Source organism: Liolophura sinensis, chromosome 3 (genome assembly GCF_032854445.1).
Source record: "Liolophura sinensis isolate JHLJ2023 chromosome 3, CUHK_Ljap_v2, whole genome shotgun sequence".
NCBI lineage: Eukaryota > Metazoa > Mollusca > Polyplacophora > Chitonida > Chitonidae > Liolophura > Liolophura sinensis.
In genome coordinates this window covers 16,989,228-17,016,524 of record NC_088297.1, presented here as the reverse complement: position 1 = coordinate 17,016,524, position 27,297 = coordinate 16,989,228, and the positions used below count along the sequence as shown (strand labels likewise).

General features: G+C 38.9%; 2 protein-coding genes across 2 annotated transcripts in view; one reads left to right on the top strand and one right to left on the bottom strand.

Annotated features, from left to right (window-relative positions):
- Positions 1-2,238: 2,238 nt before the first annotated feature.
- LOC135463432 (uncharacterized) lies at positions 2,239-10,506 on the top strand. The gene is made up of 8 exons (XM_064740692.1): positions 2,239-2,291; positions 3,971-4,242; positions 5,419-5,600; positions 6,682-6,926; positions 8,057-8,289; positions 8,830-9,057; positions 9,519-9,644; positions 10,026-10,506. The coding sequence occupies exons 2-8, from the start codon at positions 3,996-3,998 to the stop codon at positions 10,226-10,228; spliced, it is 1,464 nt and encodes a 487-aa protein (XP_064596762.1). The 5' UTR covers positions 2,239-2,291; positions 3,971-3,995; the 3' UTR covers positions 10,229-10,506.
- A 3,302-nt stretch (positions 10,507-13,808) lies between these two features.
- The window catches only part of LOC135463813 (solute carrier organic anion transporter family member 4C1-like), a 36,803-nt gene continuing 23,314 nt past the window's right edge, over positions 13,809-27,297 (bottom strand). The window contains exons 2-12 of the mRNA XM_064741260.1: positions 26,698-27,016; positions 25,252-25,530; positions 23,774-23,938; positions 22,798-22,900; positions 22,210-22,331; positions 21,829-22,089; positions 20,620-20,809; positions 17,560-17,707; positions 16,186-16,358; positions 15,507-15,571; positions 13,809-15,110 (exon numbers count right to left, since the gene is read on the bottom strand). Coding sequence (XP_064597330.1) covers positions 14,761-15,110; positions 15,507-15,571; positions 16,186-16,358; positions 17,560-17,707; positions 20,620-20,809; positions 21,829-22,089; positions 22,210-22,331; positions 22,798-22,900; positions 23,774-23,938; positions 25,252-25,530; positions 26,698-26,929 — 2,088 coding nt within the window. The 5' untranslated portion in view covers positions 26,930-27,016 and the 3' untranslated portion in view covers positions 13,809-14,760. The remainder of the gene's footprint in view (positions 15,111-15,506; positions 15,572-16,185; positions 16,359-17,559; positions 17,708-20,619; positions 20,810-21,828; positions 22,090-22,209; positions 22,332-22,797; positions 22,901-23,773; positions 23,939-25,251; positions 25,531-26,697; positions 27,017-27,297) is intronic.

Genomic DNA, 27,297 nt, shown 5'->3' with positions numbered 1-27,297 from the left:
AAAAACCTGAACTGAGATTGAAGCGTATGCCTTCTTTAGCTTCTTCCAGCACTTTTTTTTCTCAATTTTTCAATAGCTCAGAACAGCCAACTTACATGTACATAACAGCGGGAACGTTTCAGATCTTTTGAGCCAGTCTTAATTCTAGACCAGTGACATCTAAGAAATAGAAACTAATATCAATGATGTTCTTAATTTCCCTTTAGCCACGGCACCTGGGGACGTGTAATTTGCAACTGTTTAAGGATTTTACATGTTACTGAGATAAATAGACAAAAGGCCGTATTTCACTGCGTGCTACGTGTGACCATTTATCAACTATCACGCTGTTGTCGGTGTAAGTCCTGCATATTATGAAAATCACATGGTGCCTTTTGTTCCAGTGAAGCTGCACTATAAGTCAACACGTAGTTTAGGTACAAAGGCCTTCCTACGAATTCTAAGGAACGCACAAGTACCCCAACCCTCACAAGACAGCAACGATGCCTTACATCCGGGAGCACCCGGTCTTACGTCTCATGTGTATAGGATGTTATTCCGAATTGTGAAGCCAACGACATCGTTGGTATCCATTTTGAAGCTACCAAAAACTATAATCGTTTGTATCCTGCTTGCGGTATATAATATATCTGATTGCTTAATTCACATTCCAACATCATTGCCAAACGTGTGAGTATAGTTTTACTAAAACAGGCAAAAAATTGACTAATGTATACATGATGTACACTAAAGTGATTGGCTTGATAGGCTGTCATGTGTGGTGTCTTTGGTATGATACTTCAGTGGCTACTGCACTTTTTGGTCTCGCCCTGCCACAAGAAGACACAGTATATACGCACACAACTAATGACTTCTCATCGTCATATGACTTAAAAATTGTTAAGGACGACGTCAAACACCAAGCATTCATAAATACATCCGGCATTTCTGCAAAAAATTTTGACATTATTTTAAATTTATATATAAACTTTCAGTATTAAGAGAGTTCACATAATGACCATGGGGATGGGGCATGATAGAACTTCATTAGAAAGAGATCTGATTTATGTTTTGTTGGAGACACCGGCTTTTAATCGCTAGGAATCATGAGGCGTAGGTTCAAACCCGGCCTTGGACGGGAGATTTTCTTAATATACCAACCTTGATGACCATAATCGGTTTTCCTGTGAAGTTTAACGTGTGTTCAAGACCATATGTCTTCCACCAATACAGTGTGCATATCTGTAGGCATATATCACGTGTGAAAAAGCTCGTCAGTAACTTGACACAGGTTGATCATTGGTTTACGCTGGGCATCCACGTCTCTTCCACTTTTTTAAAAGACAAACTGCATCCAGACATGAGTGAAAAATTCTTGGGAACTGCGTTCAGCAATAAATAAATAAATAATTTTTATATCATTCGGTCGATATACCGCCCAGAGGAGCCATACAAACTGTCGAGTGATACTATTGATATGAACAATAATTGAAATCGCCTTGCATGTTAGCCCTGAACCAACTCAGGATTAAATTGACTTTCGAGCTTTCTGCCCCCGATAATGAGGAAACCCATATCTCTTGTTGACTTACTATAACCTAATACATGTAAGGCATATGCCATACAATGTAATGGACCAAAACATTTCAATAATTTCGTTTTAAATGAGATAGGCTAATCATTATTTTCACCCTCTAAAGTAGATGGTGGGCCTATGAAGGCTAATTCCGAATGAAGTTATTGTCCGAATCAATTTTTCCACATAGGCCGATATACAGTAGGCCTATACCGATAGACCCACACATCACTCATGCATGCATGTTATCATGTTAAAACGGCATGCATTTAGGCCTACGCTTTCCAGATAGAATTTGATCGTGTCTATAGCGTGATTAATACTATCACTTAACAAACGAAGACAACGTTGTAAACATCCAAACAGGCTGAAAACGACAGCATGTCGCTCACAGAAATCAAAAGGTTGCCTCCAAGCACCGATCGAGCAAGGCTACGAAATAATTACTGATATATATATACCTTCCTCTATAACTCTAAATGAGAGTGAATGCCGACTGAGATGAAAAATTTGCGGAAATCAGGCTACAGGCGTACAATATGTACACGAGAGCTTGACACTGCAACGATTTTAGTGTAGTTTGGTTGATGTAAGCGGCGTGTCGCTATGAGGATTCTAGGTCCTAACTTAGCGCCGGGTTTGAGATCACTGCAAGGCGCCCTTTAAACAGCGCGCCACAACTCACACAGGTAGACCACGCTTTTTCTCCGATCACATTTGAAGTAAAAGCGGCCATGTAAGTACAGACACGCTATGATGATACCTTGATAGATACACACGGTGAACAAGTCTCGCAATGCCTTCGATTGATCGTTGGATTCGACCAAACAATTAGTCCCCATATGAAACAGCCTTAAGTTGTTGTTGTATCGAGCACCTGGACGCGGAGGTCGCCATGATCAAGCAGTGATCATTGATTGAACGATTGATGTCAATCTCAGTGTATAGTAGTATTGAACAACTGACTTCAGGTTTATTAGACAGCCACCTTTACTGCATCGAATTTAATTCATGTAAATGTAGTAATGGGTCAGAAGAATGTTGTCTCCTGTAAATGAACAGGGAATTCTTGTTTTTTGTTTTGTTTTGTTTTGTTTTGAAAAAGGAAAACCTTTCTCCTAGGTTAGGTTTCTTCTTGTGTTCATAATACTAGGACCATATATCATGTATATATGCTGGCCTATTTCTGTCTTTTTACCTAGGCATAGGCCCATTTCTGTCTTTTTACCTAGGCATAGGCCTATTTCTGTCTTTTTACCTAGGCATAGGCCCATTTCTGTCTTTTTACCCAGACACAGGCCTATTTCTGTCTTTTTACTCAGGCATAGGCCTATTTCTGTCTTTACCTAGGCATAGGCCTATTTCTGTCTTTTTACCCAGGCACAGGCCTATTTCTGTCTTTTTACCCAGACACAGGCCCATTTCTGTCTTTTTACCTAGGCATAGGCCTATTTCTGTCTTTTTACCAAGGCATAGGCCCATTTCTGTCTTTTTACCCAGACACAGGCCTATTTCTGTCTTTTTACTCAGGCATAGGCCTATTTCTGTCTTTACTCAGGCATAGGCCTATTTCTGTCTTTACTCAGGCATAGGCCTATTCATTACTCAGCATATCTACATGTACTCTCCAAGTATGTACATGTATCTTGCACAGATAGATGTAAAATACCCATAAAACATACCCGCTCCGCAAGTATATAGTCCCCTTGGGGAGTGGTAAATCCAGAATCAGTCCGGGGTCGAGTCACACCTAAGACTTTAAAAGAGGAAGTTGTAACTTCCTCGCTTGGCGTTCAGCATGAAGGGGACAGTGCAACGACCCGTATCAGTATAATGGCTCGGGCGGGGCAGCTTGCTTGCCTTTGGTAAGTCGTCTCAGTGAAGCAGCGCTAGATAAAAGAGTGGTGGAAATCCTGCAACAAGGAGGCACATCTGTACACCCTAAGGATTCCTTCATCGTCATATGACTGAAAAATTGTTGAGCACAACGTCAAACCCCAAGTACTCACTCACTCACTCACAAGTATATATCTTAATCTTTTCCCCCTGAAAATGATACCAATTTATTTTGTACACGATCATCGCCTACACAGTAGGATATATGTGCACCCCTAATGACTCCTCGTCGTCATGTGCCTGAAAAATTGTTCAGTATGATGTTAAACCCCAACCATTCATTCATTCACTCAAAACAAAAGGTAATAACTTGTAATCATGGCTACACAAAGATAAAAATGTATGCAAAAAAGTTTAGTTACTAGTTTTTTTATTATCTTATTGTATGTAATGTTAAGAGAGAAGGTAAGCAGTTTTATTGTGCTGACTTGTCACTAAAGAACTTCGATCATCTTTCTGACAGCATTTTCAAATTCAGGATTCTCTTGTGATGCGATGTAGGTTTTTTCTATTTTCCAGACTATTTTTATTGTTCAACCATAACATGTTGTCACCACATGTAAAGCTTTGGTGGTGTGCATCATGTCTGTCTGTACTGCTCCTTGGCGTTGGCCTGGCAAAACCAAGACAGAAGGACGTGGTTGTGATTGGCGCTGGAGTTGCCGGAGCAACTGTTGCTAGGCAGCTGGCGAATGACCCCCAGGAACGCTATCATGTGACCTTGTTGGAAGGTAGAGAGAATCGGATTGGAGGACGTTTATGGACAGATCGGTCCAGCAGTGATGCTCTGGGTAATCCACATTTGTATACTAGTATATGTATATATATATAAAATATAATCTAGTACATGTGATTATTTGGAGTCAAAGAAAGCTACATATAACATGAAGTAAGACTAGATGGACAACTAAAAACTATGCATTAAACTTCACCCATTTTTTTGTGAAATGCATTCAAATATTTGAATTCTGTGGTGAACTGACTTTACAGAGCTTTCACTTGTAGGTGGATCTGTAGAAAAAAAGGGCATGTGAAATATTTGTAACTTACAGTAATGATAGTTTTGATCTATAAGCCCACCTTCGCAATAAAACATTGGAATGCATTTAATTCATTTAGAAAAAACATCTTGAGAAGATTTTCACCTTGTTACTTTGTATTGCTTCAATTTTTAGCCATTTTTTCCTCTAAGCATCCATGGAACATAACTGTTAAGTGGAGATTGCAAATGTTCAACATTTAAATTAATAACACAGAAAAAAAATTCTGCTTCTTTGCGTATTTTCTGTCGGTTTTGACATCGGAGACGTGAGTGAAGCAACAAACCAGGTTTACGTACATGTATTTATGCACAGGCTAAGACCCCCTGCACTGCCCCCTCCCTCGGACCTCTTCATTGTTTTCACCCTAATACATCACTGATCTAGCTGATAATGTCATTCTGAATGCTGAGATCCGATAATACCTTATCAATAAAGCTAAGTGTAGAATGAAAAGCATAATTATTGTTGTGATACTTGTTAGAACATGCCATAAACTAATCACAGAGCACAAAAAACATGATGTTTCCTGAATTATTTAATGTAAACCCGAGGTAAGTACAGATTCTTATTTCCAGTGAAGAACTAGATGAGATATCCATATATATTTATTAGGAGTCTTTTCTTTTTTATCTTTTGACTTCTGACAAGCATTTTCAAATTCATCATGTTCATGTCTAAAGCAAAATATATAGTATTTTGGATATTTTTATCTTATCTCTGTAAACGTATTAATACATACCTGTGACCGCAACTATCAAAATCTCTTTAAGACTTAAGTCAAATATTCCAACGTAGCTAAAAGTAAAATGTTTTGCTGTAGAAAGCTTAAAATTTACTGCAGAACAAAATACTACCCACGATTTGGATTCTTTCCTGTTCGGCTTTTGATGACTTGTGATTTATGACTTAAGTCTTTATTTTCAGGTACAGAAGGGGATCTTGGGGGAGCCTTGTTAGATATCACAGATGTCCATGGTCCATTTTATAAACTGTTAAAGCGTTTTGAGCTGACACTTATCAAGACAGGCTCACTGGAGATCCGTTCAGCAGAGCGTACAGAGGTTGAGAGTGGGGGAGAACTGGATACAGCCGTACAATACCTCATTGTAAGTACTGAATACAGCTTCGTAACGCCTCATTATATATGTAAGTACTCAATACTGCAGCACAGTACTGCAGTGCAAATACCTCATTATAAGTACTGAATACAGCAGTGCAAATACCTCATTATAAGTACTGAATACAGCTGTGCAAATACCTCATAAGTATTGAATACAGTTATGCAAATACCTCATTATAAGTACTGAATACAGCTATGTAAATACCTCACTATAAGGGCTGAATACGGCTGTACAGCACCTCATTGTAAGTACTGAATACAGCTATGCAAATACCTCTTTATAAGTACTGAATACAGCTGTACAGTACTTCATTTTAAGGATTGAATACAGGCTAACAACTGTACAGTACATCATTATAAATGCAAGTACTGAATACTGCATTGTAAGTAATGTATGCAACCGAAGACCTAATTGTTAGTACTAAATACAGCATTACCTCATTGTAAATACTAAATAGAGCTGCAAAATAGCTAATTGTAAGTACTGAATATAGCTATGCAATACCTTATTGTAAGCACTGAATAAAGCTGTACATTACCTCCATCTACATGTAAATACTGAATACAGCTGTACATTACCTGTAAGTACTGAATACAGCTGTACATTACCTGTAAGTACTGAATACAGCTGTACAGTGTCTTGTAATTACTGAATACAGCTGTGAAGTACTTTACATGCATATTGTACTTCAGTATAAGTACTGAATACAGCTTACATTAATTTGCCTTTTTTTCTGGTATGAGAACTATATCAAAACTGGGATCTCCGTGGCTCACGCTAGAGCAGCGAAATCGCCTAGGAGCCTCTCACCAATGCCGTCGCTGAGAAGTCAAGTCCCACTCATGCTGGCTTCCTGTCCAGCCTTACATGGGAAGGTCTTCCAGCAACCTGCGGATGGTTGTGGGTTTCCACTGGGCTCTACTCGGTTTCCTCCCACCATAATGCTAATCACCGTTGTATAAGTGAAATATTCTCGAGTAAGGCATTAAACACCAATGAAATAAATAAATAAATAAATCAAAACTGCGTACATGTACATATACATGCTTGATGGATCTCTGTGAAGGAAAAGATTCAAACAGCCATCATAGAGAAGCAAGCTGTAGAGGATTTCTCCATACAAGAAGCCCTGGACTTCTCAGCAAGCCGCATACCCCTCCCAGACAAGGACTTGTGGGAGGTGATTCTCAAGGCCATGGTGGAGCCAGCGTTTGGTGCTCCCTTGAGCAATCTATCTGTGAACATGCTGGAGGTAGAGAGACTGGCAATGGCTCACTTCATCCGCGAGGGCATGGACGAAATTGTCAACAGGTGAGAAGTTGTTTATTCAAGTCTTTGTGGCAAAACTGGTGAATAGTTGGTGATAAGAATAAATAAATGACAAGTGTTGTTATACACAGGATCAACAATTTATTGATCGACCTGCCTTGCACAAAGAATGGCAGCGAGTTCCCCTTTAGAGTATCAGGAGGCTGACAGGTGGTATGAGGAGAAGGGTTCAGGCTGTCACATAGGCTCACGGCGAATACACTTGATATTGACGTAACGCACGTTAACGTCACCAAATGACGTTTTAATTGAATAATTTCAACCACCGTTTCAACGCTGCTCACTCCGGACCAAGCTTGTAAAGCCATTGTTTCGCATCAAAACCAGTGATGATAGAAATGAATGTGTGTTAATCAATGAAACACATGGATTCCAGTCATTTGTCGTTTTTCATTAGCCAAAGAAGCACACGCTCCACAAACAATCACATTTTACACCCTTTGATACAGAAGAACATTAATCGCGTGTGTAGAAAATCGCCACAATGAAAACCAAGGGGGTGCTTAATTAGGTTCTTTGTCTATAGTTTAATGATTTTTGAGTTCAAGGCTTGCTGTATTCAAGGTTTGGAAACTGGCCATTTGGACTGTTTTCTTTCTCATATGCTGTTATTTTCTGACAGTCGTATGAAACCAACGAACTAACCAGGCTTCCTCACGCCCTGCGTCAGTGAACATCAGTCTGACCGTCTTTCATTGGTATGCTTGGAGAAGATGGTTTAATGGATACAAACAATCAGCACAGCTGCATTTGAAGAAAGATGATGATCATTTGCCAACTATTTGCCTGTCCGGTGGACTTCTTAACTCCAGGCAACCAGGCATTTCAGTTTCTTTCACCCGTGAAACTGACTTCTGCCCTATGTAAAGGGAAATTATATTCTTGAGTAGTTCGTTGACCTCACATTAGACAATTGATCAAGTTTTTGCCATACCCTATAAACAAGATCAGTACGATTGTGAAATGTCACATGTAGGCCGTACGTGGTATAAGTGAAATATTCTTGAGTACGGCATAAAACTCAAATCAGATAAGTAAGTAAATAAATTACTCGTGTAATGTCAATTTTCGTTTCTACCTCATTTTGTATTCATCATTGTGTTTTTCAACAGATTAGTTTCTGGCTGGGATTCAGAAACACCTTTGGACGTGGAATTGGGGAAAGTTGTTCGCCAAGTGCAAGTTGATCAGAAAAAACGCAAAGTTAAGATCCGAACAACTGATCGCAAGTCTATTACAGCTGATGTGGTTGTCGTAGCAGTTCCTCTTGGCGTGCTGAAAAATGGAGACATTTTCTTTGATCCACCCCTTTCTGTAGAACGTAAAAATGCCATTAATAAAATGGGTAAGAGTCCGTGAATAGCGTGTATCTTCGAAGTAGATCAGGCAATTACCAGACAGAAACTATGTTAACAACAGTTTCAAAATGGCTATTTTTGTCAGTCTGTCTGTCCGTCCATCTTTTACACTTTGTTGTCCATAAAATAAAATGCGTCAAATATTGCCTGTTTTGATAAAATTGCATGTGTAGGTGCGTTGTGCAACCTAACATCAAGTTTAAAAACCATACACTGTTGGTGGGAAGGTGTGCCAACAATGTGCTGTTGGCCGTGGGTTTCCCCTGTTTTCTTCTGACCATAATGATGACCGCCGTCGTGTAAGTGAAATAATCTCGAGTGCGGCGTAAAACACCAATCAAATAAATAAATAAAAAAATAAAGACCATATAAATACTTATTTTGCATCTTTAATGATTTCCTTGATTCACATTAGTCCTTTGTTTCATTTGCTCATCAGATTAAATTTCAAAGCCTTCTTGCTCGATGCAGAATATTTAAGGGGTGATGTGTATTCTGCCAGTTTGGTTGCTGTATTTTCTTCACAGGTTTCGGTCGCCTGAATAAGGTAATCCTTCGTTTTGAGAACATGTTTTGGCCCGAGGAGCCAGGGATGTTCGCCAGTACGGCTGACGTTCTCAAAACGAAAAACCCATTGGTATCATCATGGATCAATGGCTACCGGCTGACGGAAACTAACGCCCTGGTGGGATACGTCACAGGGGACGCGGCTGAGCGAATGGAGGGTATGGAGGAAGATCAGCTAAAGGAAGAAGGTACCGGGCATGGTAGATTTACTGTATTTGAACAAAAAAATTGTCGTCTTTAGTTAATTATCATATTTTTATTTTTATTTGTTTGATTGGTGTATTACGCCGTACTCAAGAATGTTGGACTTGTAAGTCGGGAGGAAACCTGACAGAGCCTGGAGGAAACCCACAACCATCTGCAGGTTGTTGTCGTTTTTAGAGGTACTTTTTGGAACTTTGATGGTTCCAGTATGTTGTTTACATGTAATTATTCATGCAGCCCTGGCTGAGTTATTCACTTTTCGCTCTTCTAGTAAAATCTGACCGGTCATTAATGAATGAGGTGACAGGCTTAACTCAAGTCATATCTGGTGCAGCAATGATTTTTTTTTGTTTGTAAGGAGACTATGTCGGAGGCTGCTGACTCTGATCTGACACTCTAATAATTAAACACAAACACTATCAGGTTTATTTTTTCATGTTTCCAGCTCTCAAATCTCTGGCATACATCTTCGGCCATCAGCTGGTAAAGAGGCAGAAAGTTGTTTCTATGCAGAGGTCCTCCTGGCTGAGTGATCCGCTCTCTGGAGGAAGTGCTTCTTACTATGCTGTTGGTAAGACATTATCTTCTTCTTGTGATGATGGTGGTGTTGTTGGTGTACTGCGCGGTTGGCGAGGTATTCTTATTGTGTGGTTGCTTTCTTGTTGTTGTTGTTTTGTTGTTGATGTTGCTTTCTTGTTGTTGTTTTTGTTGCTTTCTTGTTGTTTTGTTGTTGTTATTTCATTTTAACCTTCGACCATCGTGGGCGGAAAAGTATTCTTGTTTTCTGTGTTTTTTTTTTTCCTATTTGTGCATGTATATTTTTGATATCCAGTTCTGCTCCTGGTTCCAGTTTGGCAGCTCTGTGGATATATGACAGAAATAAGATTAAAAAAGAGAGCAAAGTTAAGTGGAAACCATAGTAAAACATTGGAAAACTTTTGTTTTTCAACAGGAAACACACAGGAGATGAGGAGACAGTTACTGCGACCAGTTTGTCCGTATCTGTACTTCGCCGGAGAACACGCCACTATGGAAAAGCCGGGCTGCGCAGAAGGGGCCTTCCTGTCGGGGTTAAAGGTGGCGGAAGAGATCATGAACGGTTGCCATGACGATGACACCATTAAGAGGAAACAGAAGCCTCGTGAGGAGTTGTGATGGTGATGATGATGACAAAAGTGCTTTGATCTTTTGCAGTATTTTAACATATTATATAGGGCCTCATTAACAAATAGTCATCAATACATTTTTCATGATTTTACCCATAATTCACATGTCATAATGGCATTTTCATAGAAAACTTTGAAACACAAAATTTTTAAAAAATTAAACAAAACAAGGGAACAAAACTAAATTGGTAGTCATTGTATTTAAATGCAATTCTTGTCATTTTCTGTCACATTCCACCAAATTTTAAATCAGAGTTGTTTTTTTTTTCACATATCATATCATCACAGGTCATAATAATCTATGTTCATTGAATGTTTTTTGAAGTGATTTTTTATAACGTTTTCATAGATAAGTTACCTATGATAATAAGATTACAATTGTTTAATTTAATAATGAAGCCATGATGTACATCCACAGAAGCAATATAAATGCAGTGGGATGCATGTCCTCTCCCAAGAATACAACATATATACAGGTGCCTGAAGTTAATATTGGACAGTTTGAGTATTTTGAAATGCCCTGAATAGATGTACATACCTGTTGTTAATATTACTGGTTAATAAATCTATATTGTTAATTTATAATGGATAAAATATGCATGACTTATCAGTGATTTTTAATGCTGAAATGCCTGATTAATTTTTGACGGCAATGTGCAGATCTGTAACTATAAAATTTAACTTTGTGTGAGAGATCAAACGAACGCACGCTAAATATGTGATCATGCATTTTTATGTATGGCAACATTATGCGACGTTAACTGCACCTGTGACCACATTGTGTGACAAACATTGTATATGTGGCAATATTGTGTGACAAACATTTCATGTGTGGCAAGATTTTATGGATGGCAACATTGTGTGACAAGCATTGCATGTATGGCAACATTGTGTGACAAACATTGTATGTGTGGCAACATTGTGTGACAAAGGCCGTCAGTATGGCAACATAGTGAAATAGATTAGATTATATGTATGTCACACATGGCCATATTGTTTGTGGTAGCTGGCGTGTTGCCACATGTAGCTATGACGCATGTTACCATGTTTTATAGATGGTCATAATGTAAATAAACCGGAATAAAATTCCATAAATTTGATGCAAAAATCTGTTAGAAATTTCTGAAATTTTGGAATAACGTATAATACGATGTGCAAGTAATTTTTGAAACCTCTAGGGCCTACCACAATATTACCAAAATAATGTAATAATCATACGCATGCGGAAAAGTTGAATTTTCAGATTAGTTCATAGGTTTACGTAGATGTTGAACCTTCCATGGCATATGTTCCGCCCATGTTCAGCTCCATGCAAATGTATTTCTTCTATAGCATTCGCTGTTTTCAGCTCAAATGATTGTATTGGCCTTCACTTGTATCTTTGATACAGAGTGCAGGCATGCAATTGTCATTTTTAGGACTGCATTTTTTTTTGCATACTCGTGCATTCCATATTTTGTCTTAAGCGAATAATTTTTAATTAAATTCACATTTAATCACTGTTATACATGGGTACACTATTTTTGAATTGAATGCAAAATATTTTTTCTTATTAAAGATCTACAAAAGAGAAATTCAGTCTTCTGTTCAGATATATTTTAAACCTGAGTTATAATTTTGTTGAACCTTGGATCGACAGCTGTCGTACACGGAGGTCAAACGTCTTAAGACTCAAGTCAAAAATTCAAATACAATATGGGATTTTCGAGTTCGAACTCTTTTATCACTAAAGGCCCAAAAAAGTGATACTGTATCATGTGACCTGTCAAAAATGTTGAGCAACTGTTGTGGTATCACGTTTACCGTAACGTGCGCCTGAAAAAGGTTTCACAAAAAGTGATTTAGAGTGTGCGAACGATGGAGAAATATGAAGAGCGGAGCGTTTGTGAACTTGAGAAGTTACTATAAGAGGAAAGAGATATAAATGGTGCCATGGTACATGTAGAGATGAGTGATCGGTAATTTAATGGGTACACAGGTTACCCAACATTTTTCACAACTCACTTGATATGGAAGGACCCTTTTCACTTTCATAGAAAAAAAGAGTTTGAGCTCGAAACTCCCCTTTTAATATGTTTTGCTTTATTTGGGGCTCGACAGAGGCCCCAGGAAGTGTAAAATGTGTACATCAATTCTTTACTGACTGCACCAGCCAGCGTCTAGATCATTGTTAAACGAGGGTTTGCCAAGCAAGTTTTAATACCCTTTGAACTCGTATAACGTGTGGATTTATTGCATAACAAAAACATTAGGTTGTATTCGAGTTGTAAAACTGAGTGAAATTTACCTACTGAGCTAGATGCAATCCAGAGCGGGGTCATACGTACTTAGTATTATGGACTGGTTTTCTGGGCTGCAAATTTCCTCTCCGAGATCGAGATTGAATGCACGCTTCGCAAACCACTGAAGTCACGAGCACCTCGCCGAACGGCCACAGTAATTCATATATTTATTGTTATTCTTCACAAACGAGACAAAAAAAAGCAGTTGCGCAGTACGTTGGTTTTATGCCATTCCATGGCAAGTTTATTTTTCACACATAAACCTTTCCCCACCATGTGGGAATATTATCTACAAAAATCAGCATTTTATAAAAATATACAGAGTATGGGTACAGGGGACGGTTTCATGAAACTCACTTAGCTAGGTAAGCCCTTAACTACGGTGACAACGTATGTTGTAGAGGTATAAAGTGCACTTAGCTAAGGGCAACTTAACATTAAGTAAGCTTCATGAAACCGGCCCCTGATGACTGGATGAAATGCAAGACACAATCACCCACACTCATGTAACGACGTAAAACCCCAAGCACTCACTCACTCACTCACACTCGTATACAAAACCTGGGACCGATTCCATGGAGTCATTTTTGACTTCTGTCAAAATTTGAAACATCATCAGTTTTCATTATTGGAAGTAAAATTTTGACACATTTGTCATGAGATCACATTGATGAAGTGATAAATATCATATTTTTAGAGCCGAGAAATAAGCACTAAAATCTTAAATTTTGATTTATGTTAGATATGACTCTGATTAATCGACCCTTGTTCATTAAGTTAAGTAGTACACCTTTGCATTAATAATACAAAGACATAAGTTTGTGTATGTGGATTGCTGGTGTATGGAGAGCATTTTTAAGATTCTTGGGTAGAAGCACTTTGTGGGAAAAAACAACAGCACCTCACAAACATACTAACTTAAAGCTGCAGCTTCGAGGGCTGTTGGTATTTTCTGCCTATCCACATGAATTAATTTTCAATCTCCTCACATGGCCCCATGCAATGCTACTTTAAATGATACAGTGTGTCCTTATCAAGTAATCTAAAGTTCAGCAGAATTTGAATTTATTTTTGTGCTTCACGCTATGGAGAGTCATATTTTACGTGCATTTTCTGTATTACCTAACGCATTATGTACAATTGCAAGAGACTCGTACATTTATCGTTCTGAACTTGACACCACCTGACGATGCACACCTTATACTCGTTAAAATGTTATATTTACATTTATGTACAGAAAATTTCAGATTAACCCCCCCCCCCCCCGCCACACACACACACACACACACACACATTACAGAACTGTACATCCACTTCGTAGTACATATATTTTCACATGACAGTCACTCACTGTATGTCCAATTCGTGTTATTTATATATAACCTTTCACTGTATATCCAGTTCGTGGTATACAAACATGGTATGGTGACTCACTGTATATCCAGTTTGTGGTATACGAACATGGTATAGTCACGCAATGTTTATTCAATTCGTGGTATTCAAACATGGTATATGTAGTCACTCACGGTATATCAGATGTGTAGTATTCAAACATGGTTTTTAGTCGGTGACTCGCATACGCAAACAATATAGGCCCACTTTACCCTTCCTAAAGAAAAATAAAAACGGTAACATTCCATGAATCAACGTACACTTGTACTTGTGCATCGCCTAACGAACTCAGTAAGTCATCTTTGGATGTTTTTAAAGTGTGGAATACGTTTGCTGGGGACATAAATTTGTTTAATCTCGCTGAATCCCTCATTTAAAGAAAGGCAGTTGTAAGACGCTACCGATTGGCTCTCTTAAAGACAAGTGTGGAAAAGCCCCATATGTACTGTCATAAAGCACGAGCTTAGAGAAAGTTATGAGTGCTGTACGCTATTTGCGTCACATTCTCTCTGTCTGCATTGATACACGGGGGTAGAGTACTTGTTCACGTAGCTATTCTTCCAGTCCGGCATCAACATACAGGTGGAAATATTACAGCTGTGAAACTCCACAACAATCTCGATCAAAACCATTGATCGTAAATACGAAATGTGCAGCTCATATAAAGTACTCATAAAAACGAATTTCTCATAATTCTTGAATTTTATGATGCTTGCTGTGTAGAATTCCATGACAAATGACCATTTTGTACAATGTCTTAAATGGAATGAAAGTAAAAGTTTTTTTTTGGTTATAGAAATTGAGCAATTTTCATCCAACCGCAAGATAAATCCCATTGATATGAATATCACAATCGATTCACCACGCCGTTGATGGACTCGTCTGAGTCTCTGATTGGTTCCTCTTTCACCAATGAACCGTTGGAATCGACGCCATTTTGAATGATCTCTACAGCTAACGTTTCCTCTGTAGATGTCTTAATCATCTTGTCGCCAGATGGCGCTCTGTACACGAAACTGGCCAATAGGAAAAAGAGAGAAGACGCGATTTTGACTCCCAGTGCCAAGATGAAGAGATTCCGACCCATGTCGCTGTTGTTGTAAATCCAACAAGACTCTTTTTCTCCGCATGTTTCCTTCCAAATCAAACAAACGCCATCAATGACTGCCCCGAACAATATCGGCCCTGGAACTGTGCCTGCAAAATTAATAAAGAAAAACGTATTCATTTAGTTGGTGTTCTACAATTATTACTGACGAGAATTCTGAAAGCAGTCGCCTTTATATATGGTTGTACGATTTGACCCGTCACTTTCTTTGACTGTTTTTAACGCTATACTCAGGAATTTTTCACGACGTCTGTCACTTTTACGAATTCCAATATTACTAACAAACTTTCAAATTTGACACGTACATAGCTGGGCTCCGTATTGGTGGAAAAGAAGTGATTTTAACGAAAACAAGGTGATATGAACAGCTCGAGCGAGTGAATCTACAAATTTTAAAAGACAAAGGTCAGGTTTGAACCCTCACCTAGTATGTCCTATAATGATTGAAACAGCTCGCTCCCATCAGTATATGTTAAGTCACTCACCTAAGAACCGAACGAACACCCACTGTACTCCAAGGGCAAACGTTTTCTGATTTTCGGGAACGCATCTGTAAAGAAAAAGAGAAAAAGAATCTGTAACAAGATTCCCTGAATAAGTTTATGTAAGCTATATAAGTATATGTGATTATATTTACGAGTGGACTAACGCCGTTTTGGTCTACCGAGAAAACCTAGACGGCTTCGGTGACCTAATGGTCAGAGCGTCTGCCTCGAAGCCAGGAAACCTAGGGATCAATCCCCGGTTGGGCCATAGGAAGACTTTAAAAATAGAACTCTCAGCACTGTGAGGTTAGGTCACGGAAACATGACATGACGCTGTGGGGTCTCATGTCTGCTGCCTTCGTCATCTTCCTCTTCAGTGACGGCAGCTCTCTGGCGACACTGACTCGCCCTGCTACAAGGAGATATACAATATATGTACTGAACTAAATTCCACTGTGACAACAGCAACCAAGGCAGATGTACCATCAATTTCGAAGATTATGATCTATGTGGCAATAATTTAGTAGTATTCCCTTTTTCTGCATCTATTAACGTATTTACTTGAAATCTCGATATTTTTTCCGAACATTTAAATAGTTTGCCAAATATCTAGGCATCTATACGCCCGAGAAGTTACTATGTTCTGGCGTCCTGAGCGGCTTTGACTGGCCTGGCCTACCTCAAGGTGACGATGGTGGTGGGCGTGGCAGCGATGAAAGTCACCAGGATCATGAGGAAGAAGAACGGCAAGAAGACGTACATGGCGGAGCATGTCTCTCCACAATTACCGGGCACGGCGCTGTGTGTGACGTTAGGGAATGTACCGTTGATACAATCACACGAGCTGTACAACTACAACACACAAGCGAAAACATATGTTCATTCATTCGACAAATCAATCTTTTTTTTTTAACTTTGCACGGAAGCTGTAAAAATACAACAGAAAAGTTACAATCATTTATTTATTTGATTGGTGTTTAACGCCGCACTCAAGAATATTTCACTCATACGACGGCGGCCAGCATTATGGTGGGAAGAAACCGGACACAGCCCGGGGGAATCCCATGACCATCCCCAAACTGCTTTCAGACTTTGCCACGGAGAGGAAGCCAGCATGAGCTGGACTTGAACTCACAGCAACAACATTTGGGAGAGACTCCTGGGTCATTACGCCGCGCTGGCACGCTAATCACCTCGACCACGGAGAACCCTGTAACAATTACATGTAAGTTTATTGATTATCACAGGGGGCTGACCAAATCAGACTAAATTCATTTTCTCATTGTGTTCTGAAAGCATAGATTATTGTGGTGTGAGGTGTGAGTGTGTTAGGTAGTCTACGACAGTGGGCTGGGTTTTTGACTGGAATAGCGAAAGCTATCTAAAACAGAAACCAACTGGGCTAATCATACCAATATTAATTTGTTGCGAACTATACAAATTTAAACTTAAGCCATGGGTTGTTTCAAAGATGTAGACTGCTCGGTGGCCTAATGGTTAGAGCCTTCGCCTCGAAGTTGGAAGTTGTCAATGTGGCATTAAGCCATAATCATTCATTCATTCATTCATTCGAAGTCGGGAGACCTGGGATCAAACCCGGGTCGGGTCATACCAAAGACTTGGTATTTTTTGCTGCCTCGCCTGGCGTTCAGTACTGAGAAGTTAGAGCAAGGAAACAGGACTGGGTGGCCCGGTGTAAGTATAATGTGACTGGATGGAGAGTCATGTCTGGTGTCTTCGGCATGATACTCCAGTGGAGACAGCACTCCCACAAGGAGACAGAGTATATGTACACACACTTAATGACTGCTCGTCGTCATATGACTGAAAAGTCTGGCGGGTTTGAGACGATCAGAGAGCCTCCAGGATTTCTTTAACCATAAACCTGATCGCCGTTTGTACAACTGCAGTTTTCTTGAACGTGTTAAATAAAACCAATAAAATGATTAAACAGAATCCACGATGGTTGGAGGTTGGGGAAATTAGATATTATGTTCAGTTATATATAGCATAAAAAGATTTTAATGACACCTATTATGTACGTTAGTCTCACCTTGGTCCCATCATTGGTCCATTCCTCTTGCAGACACCCCGCGTGACAGGGCGAGAAGTACTGAACGCCATTAGATCCGCATACTGGATCGTAGTTGGTCTGAGTACATCCGCACGCCCCATTGCACTGGTCAACCAGCATCGGCTCGCTGAAACAAGAATGATGCAGGCATAATGAAAGAGTTACAAAGCAGAACACATGAGACAATCATGAAGCAGACATAATGAAACAGATACAAAGCAAGAGGAATCATAAAGCAGACATGATGAAACAGTTACAAAGTAGAAGGAATCATAAAGCAGACATGATGAAACAGTTACAAAGTAGAAGGAATCATAAAGCAGACATGATGAATCTGTTTTAAAGCAGAAATGGTAAGATAATCATAAAGCGGACATGATAATACGGTAACACAGCAGAAATGGTGAGGGAGTCATAAAGCTGAAATGATAAAACAGGTACATAGCAGAAATGATGACGGAGTCATAAAGTCGACATGATGAAATAGTTACAAAGCAAAAATGATGAGGGAGTCACAAAGCAGACATGATGAAATAGTAACCAAGCAAAAATGTCGAAGGAGTCATAAAGATGACATGATGAAATAGTTACAAAGCAAAAATGATGAGGGAGACATAAAGCAGACATGATGAAATAGTTACAAAGCAAAAATGATGAGGGAGACATAAAGCAGACATGAAGAATCATAAAGAAGAAGTAAATAAACAATTGTAAATCAGACGTAAATAAACAGTTTTAAAGGAGACGTGTTAACAATTTTTTAAAGTGAAAGACAACACCTGACTAATGTTTATGTCCACTGAAAGACGGAGACGTGTTGAAAAAGTTTTAATGTGAAAGACAGCACCTGACTAATGTTTATGTCCACTGAAAGACTACCATTCAAAGTGTCTTAAACCGGCATTAAATATTTTGAAAAAAAATTTCAACACAGTAAAAGTTTAGTGAAACTTCGTCTTGACACAGCTTCAGTCTACATTATCAAGAGCAACTTGATGTTAAGTTTACTCTAGCTCTCTAACGTCTAAGGTATTTTCCATATTATGTTCAAAGCCGTAGCCTATGACTGATAAAAGTTGTGAACTTCGGCGATGAAGGTCCAAGTGATAAATAGCTTTCTTGGAAATTGGACTTACTGGCTGGATATTTCTTCCACTGCTTGAAGTGTTTGATACAGTAAGCCTGCTATATCATTTACAGTTTAAGTAGCCTGCAAATGCACGGACGGGGTATATCTGGTTCAGGTCGTGGTCAACATAGGGGTTGTTCTGATGATTTTGACCCCTATTAAATATTTACAAAATTACAATAGGATTGTTGTACAACTAGATTCAAGCTCAATTCCGAAACAAGTGGAAATAATTCTAAGCACGGCTGAGGCCGAACAAGGCATTCGTCTCTCGCTGAATTTTATGCTTCAGTTGCTGATCGAGTTATCACGGACGTCAGAGAAAGCACATCGGCTTAAACACGGCGTTTCAAGAACTTCACCGTATTTTATAAAAGAAAACAGAAAATAATCACCCCTTACATGCAAGAAAGACAAGGGAGCAAAATTTAATTTCAATAAACATAGAGAAAAAATTATATTTTAAAGTTTAGTTAATTTTAAGCATTTTCCAGTGGGATACCGTCTTCTCATTCACATCAACTTTCGGCATCCCTTATGAATTTTTCACTGACTGATATTTGTTATTTAGACACTGCTGATTAAACGCTAAAATGAAAGACAAAAAAAATGTATTTGGGAAGGTGAATGCGGTTTGGGCGAGACGGTATGCTACTGTCTAACATCGTCGTTGAATATTACCTGGCTTGTAAAGCAACTGATTTTACGTCTGTGGTGGTCCGTAAATGATACAGACCCGCCCCACAACACTTTGTGAAATGGCCTTTCGGCTACACGTAACTAAATCGTTGTAAACGATCTCAAAGTAATGTCTTATGCAATAGGTCTGTGCTATTATATGTCACTTAATGGAGTGAACGGGTAAAGGCTACGTCACAGCTTAGGCCGCAAAATCTGATAGCAACATGTTTGAGTGGATAAAATTCTCAAGATGTCTGCCTCGATCCACACCAGCCATCGGTGCAGTATTGACATTTTGTTGTACATTCGGTGAATCTCATTAAATAACAAAGTATTATACTTTTTAGAAAGCTTGAGAATGCTGCTTTCGATTGAAATATGTTTAGTCAGATACTGTCTTGTCCTTTAAAGAAGATATGAAACAGTTTTAATCAGAAGCAAAATTATAATACAGAAGTGATGAAATAGTTATATTTCAGAAGTGATAAAATAGTTATAATTCAGAAGTGATGAAACAATAATAGTACAAAAGTGATGAAACAATTATAATACAAAAGCAATGAAACAGTTATAATAACGAAGTGGTGAAACAGTTATAATACAAAAGCGATGAAACAGTTATAATACAACAGTGATGAAACAATTATAGTACAGAAATGATGAAACAGTTTTAATACAAAGGCGAAGAAGCAGTTATAATACAGCAGTGATGAAACAATTATAGTACAGAAGTGATGAAAAAGTTATTATTCAGAAGTAATGAAACAGTCATAATGTATAAGTGATGAAACAGTCATAATGTATAAGTGATGAAACAGTCATAATGTATAAGTGATGAAACAGTCATAATGTATAAGTGATGAAACATTTATAGTACAGAAATGATGAAACATTTATAATACAGAAATGATAATACAGAATATTACCTGCAGTTAATAAAATTAGAGTTCATGCTTAGTCTATGACATGCAAATCTTGCAATAAATAGGAATCAAATTGTACATTTGTATACATTATTTCCAGGCACCGTCACAATGCCGAGTGGTCCTTATTTGATGATGCTAAACTGTAAACTGTTTCAAAGTACAAGAAGTTTCCATTAGTTACACATTATGCAGTCGAGTTTTGTTTACTTTGAGGATACGAGAGGAAGAAAGACGTGAAAATTCTCAAATCTAGACAATACCATAGGAGTATAAAGGGAGATAACTCTAAATGGCATAATTTACCTTGACTTGGAGCTCAGACCGGCAATTCTCGGCTGCTCACATTTGGCCCAGAAGGCTGCAGACAAAAGCATGCAGATACCACACATAACTACCGAAAGTCTCAGCATTCCACGAACTTTGAGTTTAAACCGCCCACAGATCCAGCCACCTATGACCTGCCCACCAGCTGCTCCCGGAACCGCCAGGCAACCTACCGCACGAAAAAATGGTGCATACAGTATAAGGGCAATATGGGTGTTTAATTGCTGGATTGGAGACCAAACTCAGAGTCTGTGATACTCTCTTTCATAATTGTGTCTAATTCCGCTTCACCCGGAGCTAGGGACCGTAACTTCATCGAGCTAAATTAGATCGTCAAGTTGGATATATGAACAGTTGCAATCAAAGCGCAACCGAGATACGTACATGTATGTTGATTATCGACAATTTATATACTAGCATGGTACACGATTTGGATTCTGAGCTCACCCATTCGCCTAAAGCATTCCGTGCATCATTAAACCATCAGTGAAGACTGTTGACAGCTTCTCTTTGCATGATTCCGTCCAAATTTCGTACTTCATATACTTTTTAGTTCTTGGTTTATGTTTTAAACTGTATGTGTGATAATTTGTCTATCCATATACATGTATAATTTATTTGATCCACAATTGACTTTCCTTTTATGTGTTGGCATCAAAAATGTCCTTTTATGACTACGTGCTTCTTAAATTGCATTTTATAGGCCAAAGATGAGGTAAAATGCAGTAAATACAAAGAGGTACGTTTTCGCGCACAAATAGCGACTCGGCCCAGAACTCACGAAACGTCATCGCAAAGGCAGACAGAAATAACAGATTTCACAGCTTGGACCTGAAATTAGACGGGAAAGCTTTCCCACTACCAACAACCAAAACTGGTCTAATGGAAAGTTTCGTCTCAAGTTTTGGTTTAACACATCGATTCATTTATTAATTTGACCGGTGTTTTACGTCGCACCCAAGAATGTTTAATTTATGCAACGGCGGCCAGCAATATGGTGAGAGAAAACCGAGTAGAGACCGGGGGAAACCCACGACCATCCGCAGGCAGGCCGATTTCACGTACGACCGCAGAAGAAGTCAGCATGTGCTGGACTTGAACTCACAACCGCATTAGTCAGAAGCTCCTGAGTCATTGTGTTGCGATGGCACGCTAGTAGCCAGGTACCTACACACACTGAACACATACCTGTGAGCACAGCTGCGAAGCTGGCCGTTTGCCCGTACTGATTCTGTATGAACTTGGGCACAAATGTAGCAAACCCGCTCACAACGATTCCCTCCGTGGAGGCGGCCAGAGTCGTCAGCAAGAAGGTGGGGTTCTTAATGATGATCCAGAAAACCAAGGGAGCGTCTTTAAGGGAGGTACCGAAGCCTGGTCGGCGAGTTTTCTCCTCACTCCCGTCCTCGTGAGCTTCGGATACACGAGATTCTCTGACGACTTTGGCTCCTGGAACAACAGAAATGACTCACTGACTGAATGACAGATTGATTTATTGATTGATTGATAGGTGTTTCGTTTGAAAAAATAATTCACAGTAAAACAAAGGGAGATAATCTATGCTCTTACCCGGAAGTTCTCGAGGCATTGCCAACAGCGGGACGAACATGATTAACGCGAGAATTGTCGAGATTACAAATCCAATCCACCAGGCTCCAACCCATCTGGGATCTTCCGGTACCAATGGCACCCTGAACAAATTAAAATTTCAAAAATTTAAATAACTTAAATAACTTTACTTATAAGATAGCAGTTGGATTTATGGATCAAGGAAACCCTATCCCGCTGTTCAGATTTTGCGGCCTTAAGTCACGAGGCTTCTACAGATGCCTGGTGAGGGGCGGTTTTATAGTTCGAGCACTCCTGATTTCTCCACCTATAAACAAACTCGCCGCACTATATTTTCTATTTATTCATGTGTTTGGTGTTTCAAACCGTTCTTTATATTCACAGAATATTTCACTTTTACGATAGCATTCAGCACTTAGTTGGGAAGAAAGCGGGCGGAGCCCAGGAAAAATCCACAACCATCCGCAGGTTGCTGGTAAATGTTCCCACGTACGGCCAGAGAAAGCACTTCCCTTCCCGCCTCCATAACAGAGCAATCGAGTATGAACACCAATTAAAGAAATACTATAATTACATCTGAACACTTACTTTTTGGTATCCACAGCGTCGAAATCTACATAGATATTCAGCAACTGTCCGCCTAAAATGTACCCTAGAGCTGGTCCCAGCGCCGCGAAGGCGTACATTATACCTGTGTACAAATAACACTAGAATATGAGCTACAGTCTTACGTATTTCCCAAACACATAAAACACACATACTTTATCAACCATGGAATTTTATGTTTTAAACTCATTTCTGTCATTGCTAATTCAAGGTGATCAGATTTAGGGGAGTATCAAAACTGCATGTAAGCAATAATTCGAATTCACGACGTGAATGACATCAACTTACCGGGCAATAAATTTATGTACATGGATTTATTTTACTGGTTTTTTTTACGCTATACTCAAGAATGTTTCACTTATGCGACGGCGGCCGGGATTAGGGTAGGACGAAATCAGCCAGGGCCTGGGGGAATGCCAAGACCATTCCCAGGTTGTGGCAGCGTTTACCACGTGCGGGCAGAGAGGAAACCAGCGTGAGCTGGATTTGAACTCACGAGATCCCATTGGTGAGAGACTGCTGGGTAATAGTGCCGCGCTGGCACGCTGACCGCCTCGGCTTCCTGAGCCCAGGCCGGGCAATAAGGGGAGCTGGTTAATCCAATATTAAACTGGGTAAAGCTTACATATAGATGAAAGTATTTTGACGACAGTCTAAGAATAACTTAAGCGCTAAATGAGACTAAAAGAAATAACAATTTGTGAATGAAACGGTTAACACTATAAACACATAACATAAATACGTAGGCAAACAAAAAATATGCAAAGCAAAATCAAGTCATTGAGCAAAAGGAATGTGATAAATTTTGCAATAAGCCAGAAGTAGTTTATTAAGCTAATTTACTATACAGAGTTCAGAAGTATATGGTATTATAGGTATATAACGCACATACTACATACCGATAACACTAATTGTAATAATTGCGTAAAAAGACCAATAAATACTTTAAGTTACATACCAACGTAAATTGGAGATCGTTTTGCGACCACATTGTCGTCCAGACAGGAAGTGCCAACGCTGTATAAAGTAGTTCCACCCACGCCATGTAATAGCTGACCCGCAATTAGCAAGTACAGGTAATTTGATAAAGAGCTGTCCCTTATGGCGCACGTAGTTTTGTTAGCTGCAGATTTAAAAGGAAATATTACAATTACCGATTTTATAGGTAAGGTTTTGTGCAAGGTCTGTCAGTTAATTAGTAAAGCTTATGTTTTGCAAAACAACATAACGGCTGGCAATTTTATTGGCAATGCCTAATGCGGTCGCGGTGAGTTCAAGTCCAGCTCATGCTGGCTTCCTCGCCGGCCGTAAGTGGGCAGGTCTTGCAACATTATTATTGCGGTTATTTATTTATTTATTTGATTGGTGTTTTACGCCGTACTCAAGAATATTGTAACAGCCTGCGGATAGTCGTGGGTTTTCCCTGACTTGTGCTGGGTTTCCTTCCACCATAGTGCTGAACGCCCTCGTATAAGTGAAATATTCGTCAGTATGGCGTGGAAGGACAATCAAATATGTAAATAAATTGGATGAAACCTCCGCACCTTGCCAGAATCCGTATAAACTTACTGACGCAGGACCGCAGTTGAACCGTACAGCCAGAGCTGAGCTGTTTCACAAACTAGAAAAACTAACATGGCGAGAAAATTGAGCGTCGTGGGGGGGGGGGGGGCTGTTTTGCTTCAGTGGTACATTTACACAGGCAAGTCAAGGCTATTTATCCTCACGAAAATATTCTTCAAAGTGTCGGATAGAAAACTGGATAATGTCAGGAGAAAACATAAATCTCAGATCGTCATGATGTGTTCTATACTTTCTGTACGTGGCTGATGGTCCAATACCTTCATCCCTGTGCGCACCCAAACTTAAAACGTAATCTGTTAATTTTAAAAGAAAGTCCGTGGTTTGAATGATGCAAGAACATATTCTGTTATAACATAATACTATGCCATATTCAACATAATATTCTGTTAGTCTTCTAGAATCTTCACGTTGGGTTAAAAGAATATTTGTGCGAGATTTAACAGTCTAGCATAATCTGAAGCAATTACTGAATATATTTTAGCCTCACTTGGACAACAGAATTCTAGCCTGATTTCAACAACAGAATTTCTGTTTCTGTTAAATTTTACAGATGTTTTAGGAGAGTAAAGATAAGTAGCTTAGTACTGAAATTCATCGCGGCCATTATTTTGTGTATTTAATAATGTCCTGAATGACACTGGTTTCACTGACTCAATTTACACACAGTTTGTAATTAGTAATATCCACGGAGAGCTCGCTTGTAGATGTGTTACGGTATATCTGCATGATATATATATATATATATATATATATATATATATATATATATATATATATATATATATATATATATATATATATATATATACAAAAAAAATAAATAAATAAATAAAAAATAAAACCTAAACTTACCAGTATCGCACAGACCAGTTGTGTTCTGTCCCCAGTGGTAAATGTCTGTTGTAAAATGTGGAATGGACATTAAGAAGGAACCCAGGGCCATTACCGCCACGCCAATGGCCAACATTTTGGTCTTATGGCCACGAAGGGCATAATAGCTGATGGGCAGGACAAGAATCCCGGCAGAGATGTCGTAGGCGCTAGAAATGATGCCTACTTGAGAACTGGGCAAGCCGAACCTTCTCTCGTACGTCGAAGTGTTTACATTGTTAATGCCATTCACGACAAAACCTGACGAGAGAAATATATAGACAGTGAAATATTTTCATCAGTATTTTGTTAATTGGTGAATACTTCTGAAGGGTAATAACAGCTATGAATTGACATACATAGAATGAACTCCTATGTAAGTATGTATGCTTGGGGTTTAATGTTGTATTTTTAACAATTTTTCAGTCATATGACGACGAGGAGTCACTAGGCGCGCGCATATATATATATATTGTCTCTCCCGAGACAGGGCGAGATCATACTGCGAAGGTGTTGCCGCCACTGAAGTATCATGTCGAGGACACCAGACATGACAACCCATCCAGTCACATTATACTGGACCAACCAGTCCTGTCTCCTTGTTCTAGCCTCTCAGTGCTGAGCGCCAAGCGAGGCAGCAGCAAGTACCATTTTTAAAGAGGATGAACTCGTAGAAAGATTAAGTGCAACAAGGATAAGTCAAGGGATAACAATTTCTTATTTCCCTTTGACACAACATGTTGATACGAGTGCTTGCAGCGTCATCAAGTGATTGACATCATAAATTCTTTTTTGTTTCATATAATATCTGAAATAATCATGAACTATACGGCACTGACAGGTAGATTGTAGTAAATTATGTACATGTAATAAAAAACCCAAACGGAGTCTTGATACACTGACCATTTTTTTTACATAAATAACGTTCGTTCTTTCTGTTTATTCTACCCTGTATATGCCAATGAAAATACCTCATTTATGTAAGTATAGTGTTTAAAGTGCAAATTTAACCAGGTTTGTTCTGTTTATTTTGTTTTGCTGGAACTTAAAGTTTGTTCTCTCCAGTAGCCAGGATTAATCAGTATTGCCATTTAATATTTACTGATTTTGTCCGCAACCATGTATATATTTGAGAGTCTGACAAAAGCAATTAGTGTATTATAACGTATTTGTATTATTTAGTCCGTTTTTCTGCCATTTTACGATTTTATATTTTTTTTTATCTCTAAAAGTAAGTTAAATGAAACTATTTCTACATATACTTACTTTTCTTCTTACTTTATTTAGGCGTTTTTGTATCACACCATTAACTGCGTAGCTTTCGAATTGGTATATATCGAAAAAGATTCATAATGCTTTTGATTCTCTACTATGAAAATGTAACTAATAAATTTAATTTAACTACGAAATAAAACTGATTCTACTCACTTTGAATGAAGGAAAATGCACTCAGCAAAACAAGAAGAAATTTGGCGTTGTTGCAAATTTGTACCCATCCAGGTCTGCATGCTCCAAACCCACATCTGTGATCTCCATCCGTAGTTTCCAGTTCGAATTCAGACACGTGCGGTTTCCCGTCCAGCACTGAGTGCCCATTTGTCTGGTTCATTTCGTTTTTGGAGTCGTAAACGCCGTCTGGAGCGCCCGAGCGTGGCCCCATGCCCGCCACTCCTGTTTCTTGTCTGAGTGGTACCCTCTCGTTTTCCGACGCGGGAATACCTGCGAATTGATCTTTGGTTTTATGTCTCTGTAACAGATAAAAAACATGTAACATGTATTATTGTATTTCCTGAAGTTAATATGGTATAATTCTACAAAAGAATACCGGCAAATTATATATAGTAGAGAGGGATATTAAAAACGATACATATTGATCTCGCTGGAGATGAAATTTTTATAACTCCATGATATCATTCACCTCTCACTGTAGAACGACATTTATGAGTCTCAAATTTCACTTATTCAGTGTTATTGATTACTAGTATTTGAAATTAGAGCTGTTGATGAGTATGCCTGAGATAGAAGTAA